Here is a 25,803-nt window from a genome sequence, read left to right on the forward strand (position 1 = left end):
TTTACATCTTGCTCTGTTTGCTTGTTACATTGACATGTGCAACAGTACGTTTTTGGTTTTTTTACAGCTTTCTATCGTCTCATGCAGCACATACTGACTGGCGATACAAGGTGGAACAATTGTTTGCAGTATCTGTACCATTTTGTTTTATAAGGATTTCCAAACTCGCTATTTGTTTTTTGTCCTACTTGGATCAAAATGTTTGATGTTGCAGGAAGTTGAAAAAAAAGCTCATCTGCCAATTCTTGTTTTTTTCTTTTTTATTGCAATCAAAATTTGTATGTATGTGACCAAAATTGTGAAATAAGAAAAAAACATAATCATCAAATGAAATCACTGTCAAAGGCTGAGAGAAGCTGAAGGAGAACCTGGTGTGACAGACATTTAAACTGTAGACACTAGTATAAACACTACTGATGGTTAGGGCTAGGCTAACATATGATGGGAAGATCCTGTCAAACACTCCAGCAGGCTCCGCCTCCTCTAAAACACCAGAACCAGGACCTGCTGTGAGTGGCTCTTTGTTTGTTTGTGTGTTCATATCCGAAGGTTTTTGGGGTTCACCATGCGGCCGACCAGCAGCAGCGCCCCCGACGACTCATCCCGGACCAGGAAGAGGAAGGGCTTGTCCACGCGGAGCGCCAGGTGGCTGGGTGGAGAGGTGCTGCTGGCGTAACGATTACCTTCGGCCACCATCTCCATGACAACCTTGTGATTGACGGTGCCAAGTTTGACTGGCTGCGCTGTGATCTTCTCCAGTCCAGGGCTGGTGAGCCAATCAGAGAGACCTGCAGTACGGGGGAGGAGACAAGGTGTGAGCACCAAAATATGAACAAATAAGTAATATAAAAACAAGTAAAAATGTGTTGTCAAAATGTTGAAGGCATCTGGAAACCCCCTCTTAGTGTCTTGTGACCCCAGATGGGGTCCTGACCTCAAGGTTGAGAACCCCTACATTAGAGGACCATACAACCCCAGATTCTTTGAGGCAGGACCTGAAGGCAAACCATGGAAACAAAAAAAATCTGATGACCCGCCCATCAGGAAACAGGACAAGCCCCCACAAGCCTCAGAGATGGCAGCGAAAGAAGACAGAACTATGTCTTAAATGTTTGAAAAATACCAAGAAAACTGTGAGCTTGTAACAAACCGAGGTCGGCGAGCAGCGGCTGCAGCTCATTGGTCGAGCTGAAGCTCAGGACAGGCAGCATCAGGGACACCTCAGCAGGAAGCAGCGTCATGGAGAGGTCCTGAACGAACTCTGCCGTCAGACTCTCCTCCAGCGTGGTCAAGTTGGCGCTGACGTCGTTGGGCAGAAACACAAAGATGCTGACAGAGTCCTGCATCTGGATCTGAGCAATCTGAGAAAACCACAACATTCCCTCATAGAGTTAGAAATGTGAAAACATTAAAATTATGTTTTAAAATTATTTTAAAAACCCAACCAGTGACTTCCTTAGACAGAGGCTTAATATGAAGCTAAATAACTGTCATTAAAAAACAGAAACCTTTATTTTTGTCATTCTAAATGTATTTTAGTTACACATAGAGCCAGATTCTAATCAAAGGCAATAATCTCTGTCTTAGTAGTGTTATAGAATTATCCTCTTAAATAAACAAAACCCATTCTGCACCACTTCAAAAAGAAATTGTACTTTAGTTTATCACAAAAACTTAAATCTTTGGAATTTTTTTATAAGAGAGAGCAGCAGTAAATTAATATAACTGAGACTTAAAACCATTAATTCACCAAGATGGATCTTTTCCAACTGATCCCATTAAAAATCATTTGAAACCAATAAAAAAAATCTACACATTTATAACATCTTCTATTTTCATAACAGATGCTTAAAATGTTTTTTTCTGTATATAATGAATATCTATCTATCCAATTAATCCATTTTCTGACCCACTTGTACCTGTTTTTCAGAGTTATGGGGGTCTGCTGGTGCTTATCTCAAGCTCACAGGAGATCACAATGGGCAAGGGTACACCCTGGACAAGGCGCCAGTCCATCGCAGGGCAACACATTCACTCCTAATAGGCAATCTAGAGACTCTAATCAACCTAACAGTCATGTTTTTGGATTGTGGGAGGAAGCCGGAGAACCCGGAGGAAACCCACGTAGCACGGGGAGAACATGCAAACTCCACACATTAAGGACCCAAGAGTTCACCCCAGGGCTTGAACCCAGGGCCTTCTTGCTGTGAGGCGGACGTGCTAAGCACTAAGTCACGGTGCGCCCTACAATGAACATACATGATTAAATATAATGTAAATTTTAAAAAAACCAAAGGTGAATGAGGTTGTCCTAATGAGAGACTTACTGTGCAGCTCAGGTCTGAATCGACTCCCATCTTCACTGGATAGTTGTCCTGGTGCATCATGGGAACTCGGACCGTCGTCCCACCGTCAATTTGGAAGGATTCTAATGAGTTGCTCTGACTGAAGCCATTCTCCCACTTCCCTGTTGACAACAGGAGCTTTTATTTTGAAGGTTCCCACATCTGACTATAGAGTAAAGTAGGAACTATGTGATGATTGTTTCATTTTCCAAACCAAACAAATTCAAACATTTTTTAAAAGAAATAAGATTTTTTACCACAATTGAGCTCATATGTTGACAATAATTGATGTAAATGACAACTTTCACCTCAAAAATCTAAAATGGGGTTCTATTTCATAATATTTCATGAGCTGTCTCACTATGGGATACACACTCCTAGCCCTCAGAAGTACTTTTCTAAATACGCCAAGCCCCGATTGGCTGGAAAGAACTTTCCATCTGCCAGAGACACTCCCATCCTCTCTAAGAGGGAGGGCAGATGTACCTCATTCAAACACTTCTTCTCTCTCTCATGCAAATCTCGCGCTCTTATCAGCTAAACTGTCCACAGGCGGATTCCTTCAGGTTTTCCAGTCGCCAGGCGCTGGTAAACATAAACGCGTTGCGTGGACCACAACAAGTTGAGAAGCAACCAGCGTTTACCTTGCTCTGCTTAGTAAGTGCTGCTCTTTCACAGGTAAGTGAAATTCAGAGCCCCAGCTCCGGCTGTCGGCTCTCCTTCAACGTTGTCGCTTCGGCGCACATTGGTCCTCGAGCGGCTCTCTCACTCACGGTGTCTGTTAGCCGATCTGAGCTCTGCACCGACAGGTCCAGAGCTCCCGGGCATCACAACTTGTCGCCTCCGGACTCGTGTGTGCTGACCTTCACTGCTACAAGACGTGAAAACCCAGAGCCTCAGCTCCGGCTGACTGCTCCTTCCAATGTTGCCACTCAGCAGCAGCGATCTCTCACTCCGGTACAACCCCAGTGACAGCCCCGCTGCTGGCTCTGTGCCACAAGGCCAGAGCTCACGGACCCCAGCACATCTGCTACCATCCCAGACCACGGCTTTTGACGCCCTCCGGGCTCCTGCACGCGTAGTTCTCTCTCCCAAGCCTTCACCACCATGTAAGGCCCGGTTTCAGCTCCTTACCAAGGTACCCAAGCTCCCAAAATCCAGCAATCCAGCTGCCATTCAAAAAGAGTCAACGCTGTCCCCGATATCTCGGACGTCCGGCGCACGTTGTCCTGCATCCCTGCTGGCACCTGCATTAGCCGCCAGGTGGTAGCATAAACGCTAATCCAACTGCCTTTTCTGCCTGCGTCTAACGGTGATGGAAAGCAAGGCTCCTCTCACTGAGGGAACGGGATGTACTGCGGCTTGCTGCAAGGCATTAGACGCCCGCAGCCTCCGTCGTAGGCCGGCACGTATGATGGCCGCCTAGGCACTCTTTCTTCTTCCTCACGGCACTTCTGCCACAGCGAGCCAAGAGGACATGGCTCTTACGGACTCTACTGCTGCCCATGGCCCCAGCTTGGGCTCTCAGCGGCCTGCCGCCTTTGTCGCCTCTCCAGAGGAGGAGGAGGTTTTCATACCTTCCTCCTCTCTCCCAAGCTTGAACACCGTGGAGCTGTGCAGGCCCTGCGCCTCGCCATCCCGTGACCCACTGTCGTAACGGAGGCCACTAGGTCCCGCTATGTGAGTGAGCTTCCCACCTCCGAGGGCACGCCAGGATAAATCCATGGAAGGACCACCCTTTCAGTGGAAAGTCTCATATGACGGGCTCCTCCACCCTCGACTGTGAGGATGTGGAGAGCCTCGGACTGCTCAGAATGCTGACGGTGAAGTCACTGATTGCGAATCACCTGTTGCCTCGCCAGTCTGTTCTGTCTCCCCGGAGACCCATGCTACAGACCGGGACGGACCGTCTTCAGTCAGACCCATCGGGCAGGGCATACGCTCCAGCGGTGCTCTCAGTAAGTGCTCAAAATGTCCTCTCCCTCCTCACGACTTACCAAGCTGAACTGTGTGAGGGTTTTCGCTTAGTCTAAAGACCCAATGACAGTGGAGAACATTTTCATCCGTAGCAGGTGTGTTTCTCTGCACCCAGCGCCACTCCATGTGGGTAGCGTGATCATCAACATGGTGCTTCAGGCGGGAGGCCTCAGCCTTCTCCGGGTTGGATGCTGTGGAGCTCCCGTTTCCATGCTGTCCTCGTTCCTGGGGGTATGGCTCTGTTCCACCGGCAGAGGGTGCCGCCATGACAGGGTCAGCTCCTCTGCTGTTGGGCAGGCTGCCACAAACAGAGGGCTCCACTGCCTTCCAGTTGGGCCTTCTGGCAGTGTGCGATCCACCGCCTCAAGATGGTGCCATGACACCACAAATGATTTCTCCGGCCACTGGCAGCCTGCCTTTGGGAGAGGGCACCACCGTACCACGGCCGGTGCCTACCAGGTTGAACGAGCCAAAGCACTTATCCACCCTCTCCGTTAAGAGAGAGAAATGGGCAGTGATCGCAGCTCCACCATGGGTGCTGTGATCGCTCTATCCTGGATCAACGGGCTTCGAACAGATTTCTCAGGAAATAAAAGTTCAGGATGCTTATGCACGCCTCTCTTTTATGCCTGGTGCGTCAGGGAGGTTGGTTCACTTCTGTCAATTTGAAGGATGCGTATTTCCACGTTATATCCCCCTCACAGAAAGTACCTGAGATTTGCTTGCCGGTGGATGTGTCATTAATACCGTGTGCTCCCCTTCGGCCTCTCATTGAGCCCAAGGGTGTTCTTGCGAGCCACGGAGGCAGCGATAGCCCCGCTAAGGAGGCGGGGCATCCGCTTGGCCACCTATTTGGACGATTGGCTGTTTTTGGCGCAATCTGAATCGGAGGCCACAACGCACATGCGCATTCTGTTACGTCACCTATCTGACCTAGGGTTTGTGACAAACGCGGAAAAAAGCATGTTGTCCCATGCACAGGAAACTGTTTTTTGGGACTGTCTCTGCGCTCGATGCCTCTCACCGCGCACCTGTCGGCGCAGTGGGTGGAGACGTTCAGGACATGCCTCGCGTTGTTTACACCAAGAAAATCTGTTCAGTTCAGATTATGTCTCCGGATTCCGGTTACTCGGATTGATGGCTTGATGATGTCAACCCATCTATTGCATTTTTATCTTAAATTCTTCAGTCACAAACTATGAGGATATTTACAGAATGCATGGAAAGTCAAAGTCTAAAAACCATGTCCTGTATTAAATATGTTTAAAGCACATTGGTTATAAAAAAACAAGAATAATGATATTTTTAACTCTGTTGCTGCCTCTGTAAAGTTTTTTGAATAATGTTTAAAAAAAGATTATTATTTCCATGTGAGTTTTCAGTTCTAAAAAGAAAGTATAAGAATAAAGACGGGAGCAGCTTAAGGAGGCAGCAACACGTCAACAAACAAACAAACATGGAGGAGGAAGGTTAGACGCAGGCAGCCAATCAGCTGCTACCTACCTTTAAAGTGTGCAGCGCTCACTGTGTTCACGCCTGTGTTTCGGGGGAAGGGTTTAGTCAGAAAGCGTTGTACTTTCCCGCCGGTCCCCTGAGACACCCAATCATTAATGTCTTTCAAGTCTTTGGCCCCGCCCATCAGCTGCTTGGGGGCGGTTCCAAACTGCTGCTCCACCAGCCTCAAAAACTCTGGCTTTACACGAAGTCCTGACAACAGAATGAAAACAGTTTCAATAACCAACAAACTTTGATTTGTTTCACTTTTCTCTGAAACTGATGAAGTGCTTTATAAAGAAGGGAAGAACATACAGGAATAAAAGAAAAGCGGATCAAAGTAAATGGAAACAAGTGTAAAACATGTTTAAAGTTGTTTAACAGACAAGCTGAGTCCTGCTGGGAGTGTTTCCAGTGTTCCCAGTAAATAGGTTATAAAGTCAGCACTCTAATGTTTTTTTTGTTTTTTTCCTGCTTGCTTTCAGAGGAGAAGGACACTATTTTCCCCTTGCTCCCTCTTTTTCCTGTTTGCTGTTTTTGACTTGTTTTAATCTAACAGGAGCCTCTATCAGCATCCCGATCCTGAATCTAATCATGGAATGGATTATCAGGGGCCTCATTTATAAACGTACGTACGTGACTTCAATCTGGCGCTCAACACATCATTGGACAGATCTAGTAAGTGCTCAAATACAAAACCATCTCGATCTGCTAAAGTATTAATGGATTACATGGAAGATCTTGGAATAGGAGATGTATGGAGACTGAATAACCCAACTAAAAAAGAATATACCTTCTTCTCCCCCGTGCATAAATCCTTCTCCCGAATTGACTTTTTTCTTTCAAATAATTCCATCGTACATAAGATGTCATCTAAAATACATCCTATAATTATTAGCGATCATGCCCCAATATCCCTCACCCTGCAGTGTGACTCTAATCAGAAAGTATCCTCTCTATGGCGCTTTAACACTTCATTACTTAATGACAGTAAATTTGAAAAAATTATAAGAAAAGAATGGGAGGACTTTCTATTGACAAACGACTCCCCGGAAATATCACCGTCCTTACTCTGGGAAACTGGCAAGGCTGTCATTAGAGGGAAGATTATATCATACTCTTCTTTTAAGAAAAAACAGGAACAGATAGCAGAAAAAACACTTGAAGAAAAGATCAAAGAACTTACGGAAGAATACGCAGCTAACCCTTCTGAACTTTTATGGGAAAAACTCCAAAATACAAAACTTAATCTGAATATCATCTTATCTAAAAAAAACCGACTTCATTTTGCAACAATTACGATACAAAAACTTTGACTACAATAATAAATCAGGCAAATATTTAGCAAATCAGCTCAAACATAATAAAGAAAATTCCTTTATAGCAGCAATTTCTGATAACGCAGGTCAAACTTTAAACTTACCTCAGGACATTAATAACATCTTTCATGATTATTATCAAAACTTATACTCATCAAATTTAAACCCTGACCCTGAAGATATTAAAACCTTTCTTAATAAACTAAACCTACCACAGCTCACTATAGATCAGAAAACCACCTTAGACTCACCATTAACCTTACAAGAATTACAAAATGCTTTAGATAGCATGTCAACAGGCAAAGCACCAGGTCCAGATGGGATCCCTGCTGAATTCCTTAAACATTTCTGGTCAATGCTGGCTCCACTATTTTTCAGAGTAGTAACAGAGATCAAAAATAAAGGGCATGTAGGAGGTCACATGAATACAGCGAACATTAAATTGTTACTTAAACCAGACAAAAACCCCATATTACCCTCAAGCTATCGTCCCATCTCACTTATTAACACAGACTTAAAAATTATTTCCAAAGCACTCACATCCAGGTTAGAGAAAGTAGTACAGTCAATTATACACCAAGACCAGACAGGTTTTATTAAAAATAGACACTCCACAGACAATGTGAGAAGACTGTTTAATGTGATCAACATGGCACAGAACTCTAAAAAGAAAACAATAATCTTGTCACTCGATGCAGAAAAAGCATTTGATAGAGTAAACTGGTCATTCCTCCTAACTGTCCTTGGCAAATTTGGCTTCGGAGAATCATTCATACAATGGATCTCCACCCTGTACAATAAACCTAAGGCCTCAGTAACCACAAACAAAATAACATCCCAAAGCTTCACACTGCAGAGGGGAACCAGACAAGGCTGTCCACTCTCACCTTTGCTTTTTGCAATATTCGTTGAACCTCTCGCAGCAGCTGTACGTCAGAACTCTGTTATTAAAGGAATCCACTCATCCATCTCAGAACACAAAATTAATCTCTACGCGGATGACATTTTACTCTATTTGGAAGAACCGCAATCCTCTTTAGAGGAAGTATTTAATCTAATAAACAGCTTCTCTAAATTATCAGACTATTCCATTAACTGGACAAAATCATCAATCCTCCCTTTGACAAAAAACTCTTGGAATCCTGAACACCAAAATCCACAACACCCCTCCACCACAAATACAATTAAATATCTAGGCTTAAATATATCACCAAACTTAAATGAATTAATTAAACTAAATCATGATCCGATGTTGGACAAAGTCACAGAAGATCTGCGGAGATGGAACAATCTCCCCATCTCACTACTTGGCAGGATAGCCTCAGTTAAAATGAAAATCTTACCAAAAATAAACTACTTGTTCTCAATGATACCACTGAAACCACCAAAACAATGGTTTCAAAGATTAGATTCTACAACTACAAAATTCTATACTAGAAATAAAAAACCTAAAATAAGCCTTTCTACCCTTCAAAAAAACAAAGACGAGGGTGGTTTAGAAGCCCCTAATTTCATGCATTATTACTTAGCAAACCAAATACTATATTTAACAGAATGGCTAAATCCAAAAGAATACTACAACACCTGGCTAGAAATAGAACAGTTAGACTGCAAACACATTAAACTCTCTGATCTCCCTTTTATCACTGCGACCCTCAAACATCACAACTGCTTTAAAAACCCACTAATTGCCTCCACACTGACTGCATGGTGGAAAGCCCTGGACATCACAAATAGCCAATTAAAAACTAGTATACTCTCTCCAATCTGGCACAACCCCGACTTTAAAAATAAAAAAACACCACTCTATCTGAAGACATGGGAAGAGAGTGGAATCACTCATCTCCAAGACCTTTTTGAAAATGACAAGATCAGGTCATATAATAATCTAACCCAAGCATTCGATATAAATAAAAGTAACTTTCTACAGTACTTACAAGTAACAGAGACAATAAAGAAAACCACTCCACTAGACTTAACTACGTTACAACCTCCAGAACTGGCTATATATATGAAAAAAATCTCAACAAAATCAAAAAAACTCTCAAAAATATACAGAGCGCTTTCGAACACTAACTGTAATTACTTACCAATCGCGAAGTGGGAGGCCGAACTCTCAATCACCCCGAGCACTGATTTCTGGGCAGAAATTTGTTGTAATACTTTTAAGATGACAAAAAAACACAAACCTTCAGCTAATTCAATACAAGGTCCTCCACAGATCCCACATTACCCAACAGAAATGCATAAAATGGGCTTCTCAGCAACAGACATCTGCTCTCAGTGCACCCAGAATACAGCGGATTCCTATTTACATGCCTTATGGCTTTGCTCCCCAGTTCAACACTTTTGGATTCTAATCACTGAAAAACTGTCCTCCATTTTGGACTACAGAATTCCTTTATCTCCAAATCTTTGTTTGATTGGAGACCTGACAATGCTTCAACCTCCAGCAAACCAATCACAATCAATCCTTGCGGCACTAGCCATTGCAAAAAAAACAATATTACTAAATTGGAAAGACAAAAAATCCTTAAACATAAACCAATGGCAAAATCTCCTCACAGAATTTATTTCCATGGAAAAGATGTCTGCTCTCAGAAACAAAAAAAAATAACGTGCTTTGAGGAGCGTTGGACTCCTTTTTTAATTGCATTAAATCTAAATTTTTAAAAGCCTGATGATCTAGCCTGCAAGCGACTGCCAGCACCACTCTTTACTAACGCACTAGCCCAACTGTAGGCCGGGGCCGCCTTGGGCCTCTGGGGTGGTCTTGGTCAGGGGGGCTGGGGTGGGTTGCCGGGGTGCCTTGTTGCCTCAGCACGGGTGTGCATTCCTTCTGGGTGTTCACGGGGTCCCGGGGCTGTTTGATTTGGCGCCGTTGCCCCTTGCATGCGCATCTGGCTGGTCTCTGGGGCTGGGGCCCTGCGTGCTCCCCTGCCGCTCCTTCCCCTTGCTCCCTGTCCCCCTGTCTCGTCCTCCCCCCTCCTCCTCCTTTGCTCTTGCGCCCGCCATCCTGTGGGGTTGGGTTTGGGGGGCTCCCGTTGGCCTGGGGCACTGGTGGGGGGGCTGTGGCTCCCGCCTGGGGGACGGGCGGTGCCGTGCCGGGTGGGTTGGCTCGGGGGTGGTCTCGTTGGGGGGCCTGGGGTGGTGGGGTCCTTGGCTCCGGTCCGGGGGGATCCGGGGTGGGGGTAGCTTTGGGGGTGGCTGCTGCCCGGGGTCGGCGATTGCCTCCTGGGTTGCTGGGTGGCGGGGTGTGGCTGTGGGTTGCTCCGTTGGCCCTTGCGGGTCCTTGGCTGGCTCCCTGGGGCGCACCTTTGCTAGGGATGTCGCTTGCGCGGCGAGCCAGGCGGGGCCCCCTCGGGGGCTTTTTGTACGACCGCGATGGCCGGGGTGTGGACGTTATGGCTAGGGGGTGGGGTGAGGGGTGCTATGGGCCTCCCCGGGGGTCGTATTGGGCGGGTGTGCGGGGGCGCGGCGCGTGGTTCCTGGCCCGGTGGATCCGCGTTGGGATTGGCTGGTCTGCTGGCTGGGTGCACCGGGCGCCGTGGGCGCGATTCCGGGCGGGGGTGCCCCGGGGCGGATCCTTGGGCTACGTGTCCGGGGAGGTGCTCTCCGGCCATCTGCCCGGGGACCGGCCGCGGCTCGTGGCGGCGCTGCGCAGCCTTGGGCGGGGCGGGGCTGGTGGCCTTGGGCCCGCTGTTGTTCGGGGTGTGCTGGCGTCGGGGGGGTGTCTCGTGCCGGTGTGTGGGTCGTCGGGGATTGCCTCCGTGGGGGGGGGGGGCTCTATTGGCGCCGTTGGTGTGGGGGGGCGGTTCCGGGCTGGGGGTGCTTCGGTACTCTGGCTTGCCGGTCCGTGGCTGGCGGGATGGCCCTGCTTGGCGGTGGATGGCGTCCTCTCTCGTCGGGGGGGCCGGGGCCGCCTCCCGGTGGAGAGTGTTGTATCGTGGCGCCGGGTGGGCCTGTGCTGCCCCTGGTGCGGGCATGGGCCTCCCCCCTGCTCGGCCGCTCCCCTTGGTGGCGGGGTGGCGTTGCTCCGGGCCGGCGGGCGGCGGGGGTCGCCCCCTGGGGCGCCGGGGGATGTTGTTGGTGCCTGGCTGTACCCGGGGGTGGGGGGTGTCGCCGTGCTCCGCGGGGCCGGCGCGGTCTGGGGGGTGCCGTGGGGGGGGGTCTCCGGCTGTGCTGTTCCGGGGCCCGCAGTGCCACTTGCCCGTCTGCGCCATCTACCCTCTCGCGTGGCCCGCCACGCGGACGGGCCCGGCTCACACTGGACAGGCCTCCTACATGTTCACTTCACCCCACTCCCAGCTGGTCTGGCTCACTCACTAAATGCACCACACACCAATACCCAACCCTTGGGGGGCTGGATGGTGGGGCTGGGGGTGGAGGGGCCCGCCACCTGTGTTACTATGTAGTGGCGTGGGGGCGGCCCTCCCACCTCTAGTTGCCCTACTAATCCCTCCAATTTTAATCGCATCTCAACATGTCACCCCCCGGAGGGTGTATCATCATTTACACCCTCCGGCCTATTACACCACATACACATAAATCCACAGAGGCTGGAGGGGGAGCACCGCTCCCCTCCATCCCCCTTCTTTTAATTACACCCCATACATTCACCAAACACACACATTCACACAGGGGATCGGGAAGTGCCTCTCCATTGGGGAATGGAGAGGCACCATAACAGGGTGGTGGGTTGGTACACATATTTGGGCCTCTCCGGTGGGGGCCTGGCCCCTCTGTTGGTGGCTGGGCCACTGCATAGAGTAAAAGCACATCAAGATGGTGCGGTCGGGCGTGGCGGTGGGTCTCGGGGGGCTTTGCCGGGGTTTCTCCTTGCGGGGTCTTTCCGGGCTGTGTCGGCCGGGTGGGGCGCGGGGGTGCCTCTCCCCCTTGGGTGTGGCTTGGTGCTTGCTTTGTCTCCTGGTGGCCTTGGGGGCGGGCCCCGCGGTGTGCGGGCCCGGGGCGGCCTGCCTCGCCGGTTTGGGGGGTGGGTGTGCTGGGGGGGTGCTGGTGTCCTCACCGGGGTTGGGGCAGGGTTGTTTGGCGCCTCGGGATGATGCTGTTTACTGGGGGGGCGGCGTTAGCTGTTCCGATGGTTGAGGTTGCTTTCGGCCGCCTGGTGGGTATGTCCTGCCATCTGCGGACTGGTGGGTGGGTCCGGGGCATCTTTGGCTGGGGGCTGCTGTCCCGCGCTGGATGTGTGCCGATGGGGTGCCTCCGTCCCCGCGGTGGGGGTCGCCGGTTGCTCGCGGGCCGGCGGGGGGCGCTGCCCCGTGGCTTGCGCTGTCCGGGGGGCGGCGGGCCCTGGGCTGCTGGCCTTGTGCCGTCTGGGGCTGTGCGGTCCTGCTGGGCTGTGGCCGGGACCTGGGCTGGGGTGGGGGCGCGTCCCGGGGGCTTGGCCCGGGGGCTTGCCCTTGGGGGGTCCTGGTCCCTGGGGGTACTCCTGGGGCCCGGGGTGCTTGGCCGGCTGGCCGGGCCGGTCCTGGCGGGGGTCTTCTGGGCGGGTGGCGCGTGCCGCGCCCTTGCATACCTTCTGGTGCGGCCCCTGCTTGGGCAGTCCCCCGTGAGGCAGAGTGTCGGGGTGGGATTAGGGGGCCACATCCCGGCGGGGCGGTCTGGCTTGGCCTCTGGAGGGGGCCCTGGCTTTAAAGAACTGAAGCTCGTGGCGCGGGCGGCATCAGCATCTGGGGCGCCCGGGGGGGCTGGGTTGGGGTGCCTGGGGACTGGCGGGGGGACTCCCAGCGGCCCCCTGGTGCCTTATGCGGCTTGGGTGTGGTCGTTCGCCCTGGGCGGGCTGCTCCTGGTGCTGCATCCATTCCGGGTCCTCCTGGCCTGGGGTCGGGTCCTTGCTGGCTCTGGGCTCACCGGCGGGTGCCCGCCGGCTGCCTGTTCGGCGTGGCTCTGGTCGTCTGCTGGGCGTGGGCTTTGGCTCCTCCGCTGGGGTCTCGGGCGGGGGGCTCTCTGGGACCTCCCCTCGGGGGGCTGGGCGCGGGGGTGTGGGTGGTGGTGGGGGGGTGGGGGGCTGGGGGGCCTGGGGGTTGGGGGTTGGAGTCGGTGGCGTGGTGCGCTTGGTCCTTGGCTCCTTGGGGGCTTTTCGGTGTGTATGGGGGGGGCAATGGCAGCCTCTCGGCTTGGGACCTTGGGGGCGTTCGGGGGGCTGCTTGGCCGTGGGGTGGTCGCCGGGGGCCCCTAGATCTCTCGCTCTTTCTGCTGGCCCGACTGCTTCTTCGGGCCCGGGGGCGGCTCATGGGTTTTGCAGTAGCGGCTCTTGGAATCACATTTGTCATGGACGCACTGGCCTCGGGCTGTGGGATAACACTCATACTGGGCTCAACCATAGACACGTTGTTCCCAAATACCTGTTTTATGTAACTTCCACTCACTTCCTCCTCTGCTCACAGCCACCACCATTATTCCTAAGCCGCACACTGGTCACCAGACTGGCTTGATAACACAACAATAAGCACAATATACACAACCACAATTTCACATCACATCACTTGAAACTTATTGATTATTCCCCACCCATTCGTTTTCCTATCTTGTATCCCTCCTCCCTGTTAACTCCCCCCCCCCCCCACCCCCCTCACCCTGGTGTAACACTGCCCTCTCTCTTTTACATCCTCCCTTTAATAAAGTATTTACCCTTCCCTAGGGAGGGCTGGTGATGGTCACAATTATGCAATGAAAATAACTCATTATTTAATTGCAATAATAAAATATGCATTGCTGTTAAAAGATTGCACTTCTTGTAGTGTTAACCTTCAACAGCATGTGCAAACAAGGTGAAAAAAAAAAAAAAAAAAAAAAAAAAAAAAAAAAAAAAAAAAAAAAAAAAAAAAAAAAAAAAAAAAAAAAAATAAAACGTACGTACAAAAGAAAGTGTACGCCACATACTGTATAAGCAAAATTTGGGATTTATAAAAAAAAAACTGAGGAGATAATGTGTGCACCTCCACAGCAGCTCTGACCCTGCCGTACGCACAAAATCCTGAGAAACGGGGAAACTCTGACGCCAAGAGAAGAAGGATAAAATTAAAGACAGCTCTGTGAAATTAATATAAATTGTGTGAAATAATCAAACACATTGAACATTTCATAACACATATTATTTGAAGGATGCATTCGCAAAAACAGAGGAAAAAAATTACACTGACGTCTGCAGGGAATGAGTGACGTGCGCGTGCCTACAAATACAGTTTTATATTAATAATAATAATTGTAATCAGAATCACATGGTTAACCCTAACCCTAAAACTGCTGATCAATTGGCTGCAACACCTGCAGCTGTTATAAAAAGGAACGCACTCTAATGCGTAAAGATGCACAATTACTTATTTGGCACTGCTGGAGGACGACATGCACGGGATGCAGGCTGCAGTGGGAGGAAGACGAGCTCCTCCACCTCCGTTACACAGAGGGATCCCCAATACCCACTGATCCTCTATCTTTTTGTGAGGCTGAGCTCCGCCCCTTTCCTCCACCTGTTGAACAGACATTCTTCCTATGGAGAGTGATCCACATTTTCTCCTCCACTTTACGTGTGATCGTTTATTTTTCAGTTGTCACAGTCTGATAAAGCAACGCAATGCGATTGGCCTTTCAATCATTCATAAAAATCACTGTGTCACCAAATGACGCTCTCTTGCGTGTGTCCGCCTCAACAATTAATACCTCCACCTCACATTGAGTGAAATTTGTTTTATTTGCTAATTTTCCCCCTCGTTGCACCGTGAAATTTGTATTAGTGACTATTCATTAAGGGTGTTTACCGGACCTTTTATAGGCACCATATGGGTGGAGTAAGGTGTTTCCTCACGTGTGATAACTTTCGAGTTGATTGTGACTTATAAACAGAAAAAGGCGTGGGACGTACGTGCGCCCTCGTTTGTAAGTCATTAAAAGAAAATTTGTACGCAATTCCTGGTTTTTATCGTACGCCAGCTTAAGTGTGCTTACTTAGGCACACTTTTATAAATTAGGCCCCTGGTCTTTCTTTGCTTTTGGTCAAATCTCTCAACTAGAAGGACGGGCAATGGGAGAGTTTGCAAGTACTGAGGACGTGGAAGACGTCCACCACCAGATTGGAATTTATGATGTCGGATCTTCTGCTGATTGATCTGGCATTTTCCTGATTTATCGCAAAGATCGATTACGTTTGCAGCACTATTGGAAACCGCAGTCATCGACGAAAAGAGCCAAACTCTCCGAACTCGCTCAAATGGATTCCACCGTGAAACTTTAAGAGGAGTGTATAGTTTGTTTCACAGGAAATGGCCACACTGTTGGATTACTGATTGAATTGACCAGGAACAGAACAGTTGCGCTGGCAGTCATGTTATGGCTAGTCCGTCACAAAGCACCTTCTCTATTCTCTATTCCCCCCTCCAAATGAACAGCCTGTCATGATCTGTTTTCTTCTCTCCAAACTCTTCAAGGATGGAACGGTGAAAAGACGCTCTGACCTCTCCCTCACTTTCCACGTACACCTGGACCCGGCTCTGCCAACGAACTCTCGAGGTCATCACTATGGCAACGCTGTCCCACGTCATAGACATTTGATGCACTGTGTGAGAGTCAGCAGCACAGTCTGAGTAAACAGGCTTATCTCAACGAATACTTTCACTACATTCCTGTCTTTGTCATCGTCTCCTCTGGCTCCAACCCCTCCTCCCTCCCAGCGGTTTGTCAGTAGGAGGTGCTCCGTAAGGGCAGCGCCACAATGTGGCTGACCTGTGAACTATCATCCTAAAGATCCATCCCCTGTGCTAACGTGCTGTTGTATTGAATTGAATGTTGTGATTGTTGGTTTTTTGTCGCAATGTTGCTGAAGAGTTTTGTCATGATCCAAAACTCTGTCCCTCTCTACACAGGCCTAGTTGTTGTTATCCCATTTCTCATCTAAATAAGGGGCGCCGCTCTTGTGGCGAACCAGCGTTTATTTCTTTGTTTGTATATATAGGATTATGTCCAATTTTGACAAGATTTTAACCAAAAATAGACCTTATGCAATGGAAGATTCCATTGAATTTTGGAGGAGATCCGGATCAATATACTGATTCTGGATCAGTTAGAAAAATCTAATTCATCATTGGCAAAATTTCAAAACTTAAATTTGACACAGTTATGTTGGGTTGGTTCTTCAATTACTCCACCAAGTTTCATTCAGATTGAGCTTTTCAGTACAACTTTCTGAAAAAAGAATTGATTTGGATCAAATGTATGGTTATTAATGGTGATAGAAATTCATTCCAAGAGTGAATGATCATTGAAACAAGATCAGAATCATTGATCCAGATAACTGGAGGTTTGGTGAAGTTTTGCATCTCTGTGTGACCTTGATATCATTAATATTTAAATTACACACAGAATCACAACTTTGGCTTCAACAATCAGCAGTTACTCACAAACGCTCCCAGTTTGGGAGAAAATGTTCAAATTGATGTTGTTTATGTCGCCCCCTGCAGAATATAAGCGTTCATCGATTCTGGTGCAACACTGAGACCATCTTTAAAAAACAAAACAAACAAAAAAAAATTAGCCCATCTGTTAGTGCAGGATCTATCAGTCTTGTGGTCAAGACCCCATTTGGGGTCACCAGACACTGGGAGGAGGTCCTCAGATGCCTTCAAGAAACTACAAATAAAAATTTGAGTACATTTTTGGCTTATATTTACCCTTTTTCTGTAACTACACCCAACGTGCCACATTTTAACCTATTTTCATCACTTTTTCTTATCATATTTTTGCTCCTTTTAATGTATTTTTGCTACATTACTCCCATTTCTGCCACTTCCCCATCAAATTTCACCTTTCCTGCACTTTTTTTCCTCTTTCAAGACAATTTCAGCACCTTTCCACCACTTTTCCACCTAATGCCACATATGTTGACCCATTATTGTCACTTTTAGCCTCTTTTCACCATATTTCATGCTTATATTTGCCAATTTAGCCACATTCATTGAATCAGATTTGTCATGCCCATTATTTGCCAGTTTAAACTAATTGTTCCAGCTTTTTCTGCCACTTTTAAGCCAATATTGACATTTTGAACCCTTTTTACCACTTTTTCTGTCTGTTTTTGGCCACTCTAATTTGCAACTTTTTACCAATTTTGGTGGTTTTTAAAATCCCTTTTCCACCACATTTGGTCACGTTTTAACCCATTTAATTAAACAAGGTTTTACATCTTAAAGATGACTATATACTATGGCTCAAATAATAATAAACGTTCCTGGATAACAGTGGATATTATTCAGGTGAATAAATAAATGTGGTTATCACAGATTCATAGAACAATGGACCATCATTTTGCTGACTTTATGGACGAACTCCAAAAAGCTCTCCCCTTTATTCCCCTGATACAGGTACATCTAAAAAAATTAGAATATCATGAAAATGTTCAATATTCAAAAACATTAAACATTTTCATGATATTCTAATTTTTTTAAATGTACCTGTAGATGGCCCTGTCTCCACATTTCTGTGTTCAACCACCTTCAGGTAGTGGACTCACTTCTGGACAGGTAGACCCTCGCTGCAGTGCTGAGGCCTTTTCCTGTTGTTCCTGTGGAGGTCAGAAGGTCTCTCAGCGTGTTGTGGAGTTGTGGATCCTGCAGCGTGTGGTACCGGAGTGCACGGTATAACTGACGCTCAGCAGTCTCCGACGCTCCTGAAAGGGGGCACAGACCAGGTGAGGTGACCATCGACCACCAACAGGTGAGGCTCCAAGCCTGTCATTTTTAACAATAATCAACTATTTTATACCTGTAGTGAATATGCATATAACAAAAAATGTGTTTTATGTGATAAAAGTGCAGCATCCAGGCTGTATGTTAGGAGAGGATTACACCAACTTCTTGATTCTTGTATGCCTTCCTGCACCCACTCAGCATCAGAATTAGCCTAATGGACAGAGCTGTTGTTAGCAGCAGAAACGAGACATGGCTGAGTAGTTTGGTGTGCAAAGATATGGTCAGAAACTGTGATGAAAGCTGCGTGAAAGGATATGTGTTCATGGACGGGAGGATGCTCCACTACCTCAGAGGATCAGTACCCAACGGCGCCCTAACAAACAGGTAACAGCTCATCATTTAGCCACAAGGAAAGAAGAGGGAACAATCTAGTCGGGGTGTGGTTAGTGCCGTGACCCCCCCCATAGTATCCCCTGTAAGCAGAATAGTGTTCTGAACATGTATGTTTACAAGCTGCATTGAAGGAGTTTGTGTGTAGGAATTCTGTCGCGACTGTGTCTGGTTTCAGACGTAACTTTGGCTTGGTGCCCATGAGCTTAGCCCATTAGCTTAGCCCACAGATCCCTCTCATAGCAGTTCATCTTGAAGTGGTCCTCACGTACCACCGAACGGAAACGTTTTAAGTGTGTATCCCATACCAATATAATGGAGCCAGTGTCTGGATAGTCATTATTTGGCTCAGAGACGCAAAAGGAATGTTTCTGTGGGGTTTGTCTCTTGTTGTTATAGCAACTCTTGTTCAGAAATCAACAAACGTGCATCATATCTTGTCCAAAAGAGCGACTCTCCATAGTTTATGCTCCAAGGTATAAATCTTTCTAAAAAGTTTTTGTTTTTAAAAAAAGATGCACATATATTGTTTTGTTATATACATTTTCACTACAGGTACTGTTTAAATGTTGTTTGGAGTCAGGATGTTTAGGGCGTCAGGAGTGTTGTATTCACACACAGTTCCACGTGAATACAGTCCAACAGAACTTTGATTTTCAGGTACTTAACCTAGTTTTTTAAACAAGTCCTGGTTATAGTCAGGCGTGCACATAAGTGGCGCACATCATTGCGCACAAGATCAAATGTTGGAACGCATCTGCGTACATAAGATTTATGGGACAGATAGAAGTGAACAACTGGAGTCAGTTCCTGATTTGGAGCTGATTTCTTTTACTTTTTCAGGTGCGTGTGTCGTTCCATCTGGCTGCATCTCTGAGTGGAGGGGGTGGGGCTTCAGACACCGGACAGTGCGCTGGCTGCACACCGAACAGGAAGGAGGGAGAGACGGGAGTGAAAGAAACGAGTTAATTAAGTAGAGGTGAGGGAAATGAGTGAAAGAAAACAGAGCAGAGTGTAGACTGAGCCTTTTGAACATTTCACATCACACAGACAACAGGTCAGGAAGAAGCAGAAAAAGTGGAGGATTAGCCTTGAAGAAGAGAGGAGTGAAGATGAGCAGCTGAAGCCCGTGTGTGAATGGAAATGTCTGTCGGTTTTGTTTTGTGCCTTTATATTGCTCACCCATGGAAAGCTGCGTGAGCACGGTTGACACGCTGAGCGGCGCTAGCAGGACGTTACTCGAGGCATCCTGGCTCGCCAGAGCGCGGTAAAGGTTGTAGCCGAAGTCGGAGGTGGCAGCAGCTAGCTTAGTGGTGGCTGTGGTGAAAAGCTCCACGTGCTCCTCGTCTCCGAGCTCCTCGTCCACGCCCGTCTCTGACTGCAGAGGAAATAATAATAATAATAACGTGTCAGAACAAATCTGATCACTTTCACAAATCTGTAAAGATATTCAGCTCATAACGCTGTCTTTGTAATGATTGTTTTACATCTAACTTTTAATATTAAGTTGATCTGTGATTGAAATATGGAAGCTGTCTATTTTTAACATAAAGAACATTTGGATTTTATTACAACTACTTATTAACACTGGAATAAGTGCCTTTTAAAAACTGACTGTTAGACATTTTTTTATATGTGTTTTTGTGTTTGTTTGTATGGTTTTATGGACCCTAAATCTGAAATAAAGTTATCTATCTATCGATTAGGGATGTGTATTGCCTGGCATCTGGTGATATGATTCAAATCCCGATACATAGGTCACGATACGATATGATACGATATATCCCAATATTAAAGTATAAGGCAATTATTGCTATTTTTATATATATATATAGCGACTGGCTAGCTCAAGAGCGACTGGCTAGCTCAAGAGCGACTGGATAGCTCAATAGCGACTGGCTAGCTCAAGTGGTAAGTCACCCGACTTGCACACAGAGGACCCCGGTTCGATTCGATTCCCCGCTGGGATTCGAGGTTGAACCCCGAATGGGCTGCCAGTGTGGGTCCTTAGGCAAGACCCTTCACTCTACTGCCTACCTCATACATGCCTGCTCGGACGTCACCCGGCCAAACAAGTTCTGCGTCAGGTGTTGGGGAACCAGAGCACCTCTATGTAAAATGGGCCACTGGAACAAGGAGGAAATGGGAGAGATGCGAGAACAGGGCTCTAATGGAATGCTACTATGTGGGAGAAATGGTTACTTCGGAAACCACTAGTAGCTCAGTGTTCCAACATCCACAAACGGCAACTGCTATCACAACTTGAGATTGACGAGGTACAGCACCAATGCTCCGGCAACGGGGAGCCAGGACACGAGGTGAGAGGGGAGTTAACACCAGCCCCACCAATAAGTGCAATCACGCTGAACAAGGCAGCGACTGACCTGAAAAATAAGATCATGTCAAAAATGTCATCAACCATCACTGAAACCAATGAGCTGATATTCTCCACAGCAGCAGTGATCCTAGAGACGCTTGGCTATCGTAAGAGCAACCATGAGATGAAATACCCACCATGGAAAAGAAGGCTGGAGACTAACATCAAGGCAACATGGAGAGAAGTGAGTCAATTGACAGAGGCCTTGAAAGATGCAATGAAAAAGCAAGTACCCAAAAGGTACAGATGCCCATACCTGAAGCATTGGAAACTGCCAAACAAAGGCTCCAAGCCTTGGCCAGCCGCCTAAAGAGATACACGAGAGACAATGAAGCCAGACGAGTAAATCGTCTGTTCGCAACTCAACCAGCGAAAGTGTACGCTCAGTGGCAGAGCAGACCCACCAAGGCTGGAAACGGAACAGTACTGGAAAGGCATATGGGAGAAGGAGGCAGCACACAACAGTGATGCACAGTGGCTGGTGGCTCTGAGAGAGGACCACAGCAACCTCCCTGAACAGAATCCAGTTACCATCACAGTGGCAGACGTCCAAGAAAGAGCCTCAGGTATGAAAAACTGGACAGCACCAGGCCCTGACATGATACACGCCTACTGGCTTAAGAAACTCACGGCACTCCATGAGCGCTTGGCAGCACAAATGAACCAGCTGCTGAGAGATGGGAATCACCCTGAATGGTTAACCGAAGGGCGCACAATCCTGATCCTGAAGGATCCCTCAAAGGGTACAGTCCTATCCAACTATCGCCCAATAACCTGCCTCTCCACAACGTGGCAGCTCATGTCCGGCACCATAGCGGCTAAGATAAGCGGGCACATGGATCAATACATGAGCACAGCTCAGAAGGGAATCGGCAAAGATACCAGAGGTGCCAAACACCAGCTCCTGGTAGACAAAACAGTCACTCGAGACTGCAGAACTCGACATACTAACCTGAGCACTGCCTGGATTGATTACAAGAAGGCCTACGACTCACACACTTGGATCATTGAATGCCTGGAGCTATACAACATCAACAGGACTCTAAGAACCTTCATTGCAAACTCGATGAGGCTGTGGAAAACCACCCTTGAAGCCAATGGCAAGCCACTTGCACAAGTCTCCATCAAATGTGGCATATTCCAAGGAGACGCCCTGTCCCCACTGCTGTTCTGCATAGGTCTGAACCCCCTCAGCCAAATAATCAACAAGACTGGCTATGGATACCGACTCAGGAACGGGGCCACCATCAGTCACCTCCTCTACATGGATGACATCAAGCTGTACGCTAAGAATGAGCGAGACATCGACTCACTGATCCATACCACCCGGATATACAGTGCAGACATTGGGATGTCATTCGGACTAGAGAAATGTGGTCAGATGGTGACTAAGAGAGGGAAGGTAGTCCACACAGAAGGGGTCTCACTCCCAGAAGGAACAATAGCAGACATTGAGGACAGTTACAAGTACCTCGGAATCCCACAAGCAAATGGCAACCTCGAAGAGGTGACAAGGAAAGCGGCTACGGCTAAATACCTCCAACGAGTAAGACAGGTCGTAAGAAGCCAGCTCAGTGGCAAGAACAAGACCCGGGCAATAAACAGCTACGCCCTGCCAGTAATCAGATACCCTGCAGGAATAATAAGCTGGCCAAAGGATGAGATACAGACCACAGATGTTAAGACGTGAAAGCTCCTAACCATGCACGGAGGGTTCCACCCCAAATCCAGCACTCTGAGACTGTACGCTAGCCGCAAGGAAGGAGGACGAGGACTAGTGAGTGTGAGAGCCACTATCCAGGATGAAACATCCAAGATCCATAAGTACATCAAGGACAAGGCTCCAACAGATGACGTGCTCAGTGAATGTCTCAGACAATGGGGAACAGAAGATGAGGTGCTGGAGGTTCCATCATGGGAGGACAAGCCCCTACACGGGATGTACCACCGAAACATAACTGAAGTGGCGGATAAGAAATCCTACCAATGGCTAGACAGAGCCGGACTAAAGGACAGCACAGAGGCACTCATCATGGCTGCACAGGAGCAGGCCTTGAGCACCAGAGCAATAGAGGCCCAGATCTACCACACCAGACAAGACCCCAGATGTAGACTGTGCAAAGAGGCCAATGAGACAATCCAGCACATAACTGCAGTTTGTAAGATGCTGGCAGGGAAAGCTTACATGGAGCGCCATAACCAAGTGGCTGGTATAGTGTACAGGAACATCTGTGCAGAGTATGGGCTGGAAACCCCAAGGTCAAAGTGGGAAACACCTCCAAAGGTGGTAGAGAATGACCGAGCCAAGATCCTGTGGGACTTCCAGATACAGACGGACAGAATGGTAATGGCTAACCAACCAGACATTGTGGTGGTGGACAAAGAGCAGAGGAAAGCCGTTGTGGTCGACATAGCAATACCAAGCGACTTCAACATCAGGAAAAAGGAACATGAGAAACTAGAGAAATACCAGGGGCTCAGAGAAGAGTTGGAGAAAACCTGGAGGGTGAAGGCATCAGTGGTGCCCGTGGTCATTGGGGCACTCGGGGCAGTGACCCCCAAACTGGAGGAGTGGCTCCAGCAGATCCCAGGAAATACATCAGACATCTCGGTCCAGAAAAGTGAAGTTCTAGGAACAGCAAAGATACTGCGCAGAACCCTCAAGCTCCCTGGCCTCTGGTAGAGGACCAGAGCTTGGAGGAAAAAAAAAAAGAGAGACCGCCTGTGGAGGGTGAGGAAGAGATTTTTATCTATCTATATATATATATGATTTAAGAAACAACTAATCTGTAAATGTGTGAACCTTCATGAGAACAATATGTATTAAATATATTTTATTGGCATATTTTACCCTTAAAACATTGGCTTTAACATGCCATGTGCTAACAACTTAAAATAGAAAAAATTACGTACAACTGTGACATAACTCCTGAAATCGTAAATGTTTTTTATTATGTGTAAAGCAAACCAAACCTTTTTTTCAACGTTTTTGGATTAAATGAAAAATAACCATCAGTGTGAAGCACAGTTAGTCCAAACCTGTTGCTAAAAACCAGCAGAAGAAAACAAAAACCTCCCACATGTAGAGATTTATAGAGATTTTATCCATTGGGTTTTACTCGTATCTATAAATCATGTTCATTTGAACAAAACTTTATGTATATGCCACTGTTTGTTTGTTTTTTCATCATGCTGCTGTTATGGCTGTTTAGTTGTTAGGTCGACTCCCTCTACCATTTAAATATCAAATGTCAGCATCATTTTAGTTCAGATCTGGAAAAGAAACAATTCTGGCCTTTTTTCTATTCTTTTCTTACCTTTTCTCTTTCTTCTTGACAAAATGGGACGTATATATCACATTACTGTGACATTTTCCATACTTTCACATGTAAATAAAGAATATAAGACTTTTCCAAAGTCCTCAGGAGTAAAATAATCAGTGACAGATATCAGTACCTGATACAGATAATAATAATAATAATAATAATAATAATAATAATAATAATAATAATAATAACCCTTGTCTGCTTTGATTATAATTGAAATAAATCACATCTGAAAATCAAACTGTCACCAGAAGCTTGTTTAAATTTCATTTATTTTACAATCTATTAATGTCGGTGATTATTAGATGAGAGAAAGCTGTGAAACATGAGAATACCTGAGAGCGACAGACGCTGAGCAGTGGAACAAACACCAACAGGAAGGTCAGGGACTTCATCTACAAAATAATTAAAACACAGAGACACTATTACTGTGGAGTAAAAACACTTATATGCATCAGTTTACAGGACTACAGATCCCACAATGCAATGCGTAATGATATTTCCTTATCGAGGAGTCTATTACTCAAGGTTTTGCGAACACAGATCAAGTTAAACACAAAATATTCTCTAGGGGCAAAACATTCTTTAAATATGACTATATGAATATGAATATATATATATATATATATATATATATGAATTAATTTGTTGTAGACTGTGTAATGTTTGTTGCAGTTTAAGTTTTCAGTGAAATGGTCTCAAACTTTTGAGACTTTAGGTTGGTTCTTCTTCTTCACAATGTAAACGGTGAAGCGACAGTCTCCAGCGGTCTGATTTTATCACGAATTTACAACATTAAACGACGCGTCAATGCAAATGTTTGTAGTCAACATTATCTATTATGTTACTAATCTTTTTTGCATTATTGTAGATGTTACACACATTGTGGTTGCCGCAAATCTTGAGACGGTCTATAGATTTAATTCTATCTTTGCCCCCCTGGAAACTCTGCCTCTGACAAATACTGTATTTTATTTTAGTGGAATCAAACACATTGAAGCCATAAAACCTCAAAACTGAAAAAAAAAAACAGTAACATGAACCCAAAGAGTTTGAATCCCCTGATTTGCGTCGAATCCAGCATCAGATGGATCAGTGTTCAGGACAAACTGGATCAGCTGCAGATACCACAGCACACTTTCAATGAGAAAGTAAAAAGGCAAACAATGAGACAGAGGACTGAAGCTCACTCCCCATTGGCTCCTCTGTCAGCCAGGTTAACACCCACAATAATCCAAACGTTCCTGGCACCAAATCATGTCAAGACCAAGTTTTTCTTCAGTTTAATTTCATTTAAACACTCGATTTTGTTTTAATGAACTTATTTATGTGCATTGGTCGTGTGTTTAGATGTTGCTCCACAGCGTGGGAACAACAGTCTCAGCCTCAGTGGAACAAAGCTGGATCAGAACCTAAAGCGCGTGCCCGGCCCGGTGCGCGCACAGCTTACATAAAAGCTTGTGGTTCTGCGCACAGCGGGAGGTCTGGAGCTTTGCAGAGGGTTCGAACCTCCCTCACGGGTTCTTCACCAGTTCTTCTGAGTCCAAACCCTCACGATCTGTTTCCTCCCTGACGGCCGTGCGCAGAACCTTGCGTGTTCCCAAAAAGCCGTGCGTAAAAGTGCACGAACTGTACCTAAAATAAATGACTTACCTTACCATGCACCGATACCCCTCAGAAACCTGGTAAAGACTGAGGATGATGGTGATGATGATGATGATGATGATGAAGGTGGTGGAGAAGAGAAAATCTCTGCTTTCAGCCTGAATCCACACCCACAGCGGGGGCGAGCATCTGAGACCCGGGGACGCGCACACAGGCAAAAGAAGACAGTTAAAAAAAAGATATGGGACAGAGTTTTATACCAGAACCAGA

The 25,803-nt window shown here is 47.0% G+C and overlaps 1 protein-coding gene across 2 annotated transcripts; it reads right to left on the reverse strand.

Moving 5' to 3' along the window:
- Positions 1-307: 307 nt before the first annotated feature.
- On the reverse strand, positions 308-25,722 carry serpinf1 (serpin peptidase inhibitor, clade F (alpha-2 antiplasmin, pigment epithelium derived factor), member 1). 2 transcript variants are annotated; one of them, XM_028466649.1, is made up of 8 exons: positions 25,587-25,722; positions 24,264-24,323; positions 19,408-19,603; positions 17,658-17,813; positions 5,826-6,029; positions 2,328-2,467; positions 1,151-1,361; positions 308-788 (listed from the first exon to the last, which is right to left on the reverse strand). In XM_028466649.1, exons 1-8 carry the CDS (start codon positions 25,587-25,589, stop codon positions 538-540), a joined length of 1,221 nt encoding a protein of 406 aa, XP_028322450.1. In that variant the 5' UTR covers positions 25,590-25,722; the 3' UTR covers positions 308-537. The 2 variants fall into 2 exon arrangements, with proteins under 2 accessions (XP_028322450.1, XP_028322451.1); XM_028466650.1 differs by having other exon boundaries at positions 538-788; positions 25,582-25,722.
- Between the last annotated feature and the right edge of the window lie 81 nt (positions 25,723-25,803).

This window comes from Gouania willdenowi, chromosome 14 (genome assembly GCF_900634775.1).
Source record: "Gouania willdenowi chromosome 14, fGouWil2.1, whole genome shotgun sequence".
Taxonomy (NCBI): Eukaryota; Metazoa; Chordata; class Actinopteri; order Blenniiformes; family Gobiesocidae; genus Gouania; species Gouania willdenowi.

Excerpts from the sequence above, each read along its gene's own strand:
- serpinf1 (XM_028466649.1), bottom strand. Across the intron at positions 19,604-24,263 it reads TCAGCGTCTGTCGCTCTCAG|TCAGAGACGGGCGTGGACGA; the intron begins GTATTCTCATGT and ends TTTCCTCTGCAG. Across the intron at positions 1,362-2,327 it reads ATTCAGACCTGAGCTGCACA|ATTGCTCAGATCCAGATGCA; the intron begins GTAAGTCTCTCA and ends TGGTTTTCTCAG.